Below are 6,314 nucleotides of genomic sequence, written 5' to 3' on the forward strand. Positions count from 1 at the left end.
TCATAGAATCACAGAGTTGGAAGGGGCCAGACTTGCCATCTACTCCAACCCCCTGCTCAATGCAGGATCAGCCTAGAGCATCCCTGACAAGTGTTTGTCCAGCCGCTGCTTAAAGACTGCCAGTGAGGGGGAGCTCACCACCTCCCTGGGGAGCTGATTCCACTGTTGAACAACTCTTACTCCCAAATTTTCAGGGTACCTGGAAGGGACTCTCCTTACAAGAACCCCCAAGTTTGGTGATGAATGGTTCAGGGGGTCAGATTTTTGGGTTCTGGAAGAGGACACCCCCCTTCCTCCATAGAAAACCAAGACTTTGCATTGGTTCTCAATGGAGAAAGGGGGCGACCTCTTCCAAACCCCATAAAATCGGAACCCCTGACCCAATCTTCACCAAACTTGGATGTTCTTGCAAGGAGAGTCCTGTCCAGCTATCTTGAAAATTTAGGACCTCTACCCAAAAAAATGCTCCCCCAGCAGTTTCGCAAACAAAAAAAACCCCAGTGTCTTAAATGGGTGGGAAAATTTCCCCGCCCATTTTCTCCTTCCCAAACAACTCATGCAAGCCGCACACAACCACCAGACAACCCAGCAGCACAACCTAGCTACCAAGAAGCACAACAACCTAGCAGCACAACAAACCACCAGAAAATCACCTGTAGTGCGGAGATGTGGCTTTTTTCTTGTTACAGAAAGCTACCTGCGCTGCAGCCACCAAAATTTGAATTAAAGAGAGCCAGATGGCAAAAATCCACTCAGGATTCAATGGTCCCCCCCCCCACACACACGCACAAGTTAACAGAGAATAGAAATCAAACCAGTAAATCACCAGTAAATCACCAGCAGCCAAGAAAATGGCTCCCCCAGACATAAAGACCCACCAGCCAACACAGGAATAAATTTTTAAACAGGAATTAAACAGGAAATAAAGCAGTTAGGAATGAGCAATAACAACAATACAGTGTTGAAAGGTGAATTCAGTCCCAGACCCCCCCCACTTGCTCGCCCCAAATAAAATAAAAGTAATAGGGTCTCAAACTGTTGGATGTCTTCTCCTCCAGGCAGCAGGCAGGAAATAATCCAATGGAAGCAGCAGGCAGGAAATAATCCGATGGAAGCAGTAGGCAGGAAATAATCCAATGAAAGCAGCAGGCAGGAAATAATTCAATGGAAGCAGCAGGCTGTAATCCACCAGGTCAGCTCAGGAAGAGGCAGCAGGAGCAAAAGCCCAGGTTTTTGCACCAGGACAAACTCTCTCTCAGTGAGCAACAGCCAGTAGAGACCAGGGAGCTTCTGTGATTGTCCAAAGAACTCTCTTCTCCCAGGTCTGGCCACCAGGAGTTAAATTCCCCCGTCCCTCCGCCTGTCCACACCTGCCCAAGGAGAGCTTTCTCCTTACAAAGGCGGGAAAAAGTCGAACCTGGAAAAGTCGGATGTTTTCAGCTTATCCGAGAATCGCCCTTTTCGGCTTGGCTTTTCCCTGCCTTTTTTTGTATCTGGTAAAACCTGAACCCAGAAAAGCCGAAACGACATTTTTTCAGCTTTTTTTCGATTTGGGTTTTACCAAAAGCACAGCCCAAGTCTCAGGCAGAGGGCTTTCACATCACCTTCTACCTGGTCCTTTTATTTGGAAATGACGGGGATTGAACCTGGGACCTTCTGCATGCCAAACGAAGGTTCTTCTAGTAAGCCACAACCCTTCCGCAAATTGCCCAACCTGGCAGAGTACTTCTGCAAATTACTTCTGCACATGCACACATGCAGAGATGGGGGCCTATCAGCCGAGGTGTTTCCTTTTATTCTTGTCCCTAGTGAGGAGGAATTAAATCCCTTCTTTGGCCTGCTTCAGATGGAGTGTCAGAATTATGGCAATCACGGCCACCTTGTGTCCATTATTTCGAATCAAGAGGGAGAGGTGCTGTCTACCCACATACTCAACAATTTCCCCGATGGGGAGTCATTCTGGATTGGACTGCGAGACCGACTGAAGGTGAGCGGCAAGCCCAGAACTCTCCTCCTTTCCCATGGCTGTGGGCCAAGTCGGGGCTGGTTCTCCAGACAAGCCCTTTGGACAACTGCTTGGAGCAGCATGGTGAGGGTTAAGATTGTCAGGTCCCTCTTCACCTCCAGTGGGAGGTTTCTGGGGTGGCGCCTGAGGAGGGCGGGGTTTGGGGAGAGGCGGGACTTCAATGCTGTAGAGTCTAATTGCCAAAGTAGCCATTTTCTCCAGGGGAGTGATCTCTATCAAGATCAGCTGTAATAGCTAGTACCTGGAGGTTAGCAATCCTATCAGTTCCCCTAGAGAAAATGGCCGTTTGGCAATTGGACTCTATGGCATTGAAGTCCCTCCCCTCTACAAACCCTGCTCTCCTCGGGCTCCACCCCCCAAAATCTCCAGGTATTTCCCAACCTAGAGCTGGCAACCTTTGGCAACACACACACAAACGAGCATGCACACTTTAGAGCTGAGTTCCCCAACCCTTTTGAGCCTGTGGACCCATTTTGGAATGCTGACACAGCATGGTGGGCACAGCCCCAAAATGGCTGTTGTAAGAGGCGGAGCCAGCCACAAAACAGCTTCTGCAGCTTACCCTCCATTACAGAGTGAAAATCCTTGCGCTGTGGTGGCAGTGCCACCAAAGCAACCTTAAAAAAAATCTGCACAGCAAATCACATCTCTAACAGCCAATCAGAAGCCTTGCTGTGAAAAATCCCCACATGACCCCACCCACTTCCTAAAGACATTTGGCGACCACCAAGAAAGGTGTTGGTGTGTGCCATGATGCCCATGGGCAGCGCATTGGGGACCCCAGCTTTAGAGTTTTTTTCTGCCTTTAAATTAACGAGAAGCAATACATCTTAATTAGGGTTGCCAGATCCCTCTTCGCCACTGGCGGGAGGTTTTTGGGGCGGAGCCTGAGGAAGGCGGGGTTTGGGGAATGGAGGGACTTCAATGCCATAGAGTCTAATGACCAAAGCAGCCATTGTTCTCCAGGTGAACTGATCTCTATTGGCTGGAGATCAGTTGTAATAGTGGGAGATCTCCAGCTATTTCCTGGAGGTTGGCAGCTCTAGGGGCGGGGAGGGACCTCAGCAGACTATAATGCCGTCTATAAGATTAACTTGTGATAATATGTCCTTGTATAGTTTTGAAGGACATTGATTCTTAGGGTCACCATGAGTCAGAAGCAACTTGATGGCACCTAACACAACACATTGTTTACATACCAGTTTGGCCAATAAGCTCTCCAAAGATGCAATAGGATTTTTTTCCCCACGTGGAACTATGTGCAAAAAATATCGAATGTTGTATGCATATTTACTTTTTCCCACCTGCTCCAGTGTGGTGTAGTGGTTAGGAGCTACTAAGAAAACATGCAAATGAAGTGCGACAAAGAATTATGCGACATGATTTGCAGTGTACATATAACAAGCAAAAACAAAGTTGTTGATAATATAACACAAAACACGAACAGTGACGGTCTGCTGGCTTATGTCTCTTTTCGATATATCTTCTTCGAACGGTAAGTGTAGCTGTCATCAAAAAGGAAGCAATTATCCTTCATGAATTATAGGTAGCATAGAACAATGAATCCATAAATTCAAATAAGAATATGCAGTGTAGAAGGGTATGGGCACATTTTATTCCCGTCTTCTATCAGAGGTGTCTCCCCCTCCTTTTTTCTGTATTTTTTAAATAAGCTTTCACGAGTCAAAAGCTGACAAAGGGAACTTTGATTCTTGAATGCTTACACCCTGAATACCTTTCAGGTCTCTAGGTTGCTACTGGACTCGAATCTAGCTGTTATTTATTTACATTTGTAGTCCGCCTTTCTCCCTGGGACTCAAGGTATGTTACAAATAATAAACCAGTACAAACAACAGAGTGGGACTTCCAGAAGAAAATGCAGTAGGGATCTGGAAACCAACCTCGGTTGAAGCTAGGTTTGCCATGTCCTCCCCCCCGCCCCGGCCATCAAGGAGGTGGGTGGGTAAGTAAGGTTACCAGATCCAGTTGGGGAAACTCCTGGAGATTTGGGGGGTGGAACCTGGGGAGGACAGGGACCCCAGAGGGGTACAATGCCACAGAGACCACCCTCCAAAACATCCATTTTCTGCAGGCGAGCTGATCTCTGTAGTCTGGAGATGAGCTGTGATTCCAGGGGGTTCCCAAGTCCCACCTGGAGGCTGGCGTCCCTAGGTGAAGCACAACCTAAGTATTAACGTGATGAAAGCCAAAATTACGCAGTAGGAGCCTACTTACAGCAACAGACAGTCTGAGCTATACACAGTGTTATAGCCTACAGTCCCTAACCTTTTACTGCAAGCTTCTTTCTGAGCCAGAATGTTGCACCTCAGCCCCGTTTCCTGTGCAAAAAGCCCTCCTGAATAATTCATTTTTGCATCGCTTGCGAAAAGCCAGGAGGGTGGGCGTCTTTCTGCCCTCATCAGGCAGGCCATAAGGGTGGAGGCCACAACAGAGAAGGCATGTGCAGTGGTCAGGTTTTGGCAAGGTGTTATTCCCTCCTCCAACCAAGATCCTGTTCCCTTCCTTTTCTCGACAGAAAGGACTTTGGAGGTGGTCAGATTTATCTACGTCCATGTACACAGCTTGGGTTGATGGAGCACCCAAAAACGTTGACGAAAGTGGATTCTGCGCCTACGTATCAGTCAAGCAAAGTGAGAAGCAGTTCGGGGGATTTGGCCTCCAAATCTGAAGTGCTTGCTTGGCATAGGGTTACCAGGTCCCTCTTTGCCACCAGTGGGAGGTTTTGGGGGCAGAGCCTGAGGAGGGTGGGGTTCGGAGAGGCGAAGGACTTCAATTAGGCTTACCAGGTCGGTCCTCTGCTCTGGCGGGAGGTTTTTCGGGTGGAGGTGAGATCGCGTGCGAGCGCGCACGGCCACACCGAGGCAATCACAGCACTTCCGGTTTACACCGGGAAGTGCTGCATCGCAACAAGGCCTTTACCACTCAAACTCCCAGTGCTTGCCCCTGCTGCTAATTATCATGCAAAAACGGCCTAGGACTTTGGCATTTAGTATTCAGCGCTGAAAGCCACATGTGTCTGTGACCAGAGGCCTGTTATAGTCACATAACCTGAGAGAGCATGTCTATCGACAGTAGATAAATCACAATGGGTAGCCGTGTTAGTCTGTCACGAGCAGTAGAAGAAACAAGAGTTCCCAGTAACAAAATTTCTGGCAGGGTATGAGCTTTCGTGAGCCACAGCTCAGCTTCTTCAGTAGGGTTGCCAACCTCCAGGTTCTAGCTGGAGATCTCCCGCTATTACAACTGATCTCCAGCCGATAGAGATCACTTCCCCTGGAGAAAATGGCTGCTTTGGCCATCGGACTCTATGGCATTGAAGTCCCTCCCCTCCCCAAAAATCTCCTGCCGGTGGCAAATCCAAAGAGGGACCGGGCAACCCTAGTTGCCAGCTCCGCTTTGTGAAATACCTGGAGATATTGGGGGTGGAGCCTGAGGGGGCGGAGTTTGGGGAGGGGAGGGACCAGTGTTATGCAATAGACTCCACCTTCCAAAGCAGCCATTTTCTCCAGGGAAACCTGGTTTCAGCTGGGGAGGGCGGGCTAGAAATACGAAATAATAATAATAACAATCATAACAACCAATCTTTGTCGCCTGGAGATCAGTTATAATAGCGGGAGATCTCCAGCCACCACCTGGAGGTTGGCAACTCTATAATCAACAGTGAGACAGGAGAGCTGCCCAAGGTCTTCGTCACATTTTCCCTCAGAGGGGTGACCCAGGTTCAGAAAACTGAAAGTCTCTTTGAGAAATAAAAATGCACAAGAAGGCAGGAATCTCCCTGACCCCGTCTCACTGTTGCCTTTCAGAATTCCTGAAGTGGAACGACACATTCTGCAATACGCAGATGGCCTTCATCTGTGAAATCCTGTTGTAGGAAGGATCGCTCCCCCCCCCCCCCCCCCGTGGCCTGAAATGATCCGTGTGCTTGAATTATTTATGTCGTGTTTGCCAGAATAAATTCCTTTTCCTGATTTAGGAACATCTCTGTTTTGCTTTCACATCCATACACTTTTATACCCATAATGCTAGAATGCGGGGTCATCTGCTGAAGCTGGAGAGATACAAAACCGAAGGAAGTATTTCTTTACACAACACAAAGTTCAATTGTGGAACTCCCTGCCCCAGGATGTGGTGATGGCTGCCAACTTGGAAGGCTTTAAGAGGGGAGTGAACATGTTCATGGAGGAGAGGGCTATCCATGGCTACTAGTCATGATGCATACCTATTATCTCCTGGATCAGAGGAGCCCTGTGAGGTAGATGGGGCT

The 6,314-nt window shown here is 48.5% G+C and overlaps 1 protein-coding gene across 1 annotated transcript in view; it reads left to right on the top strand.

Annotated features, from left to right (window-relative positions):
* The window catches only part of LOC130474949 (regenerating islet-derived protein 4-like), a 32,928-nt gene extending 27,007 nt beyond the window's left edge, over positions 1–5,921 (top strand). Inside the window, exons 6-8 of the mRNA XM_056846640.1 lie at positions 1,847–1,987; positions 4,563–4,677; positions 5,854–5,921. Of these exons, the coding sequence (XP_056702618.1) occupies positions 1,847–1,987; positions 4,563–4,677; positions 5,854–5,921 (324 nt within the window). The remainder of the gene's footprint in view (positions 1–1,846; positions 1,988–4,562; positions 4,678–5,853) is intronic.
* The last annotated feature ends 393 nt before the right edge of the window (positions 5,922–6,314 follow it).

The sequence above is a fragment of the Euleptes europaea genome, chromosome 3 (assembly GCF_029931775.1).
Source record: "Euleptes europaea isolate rEulEur1 chromosome 3, rEulEur1.hap1, whole genome shotgun sequence".
Lineage (NCBI taxonomy): Eukaryota > Metazoa > Chordata > Lepidosauria > Squamata > Sphaerodactylidae > Euleptes > Euleptes europaea.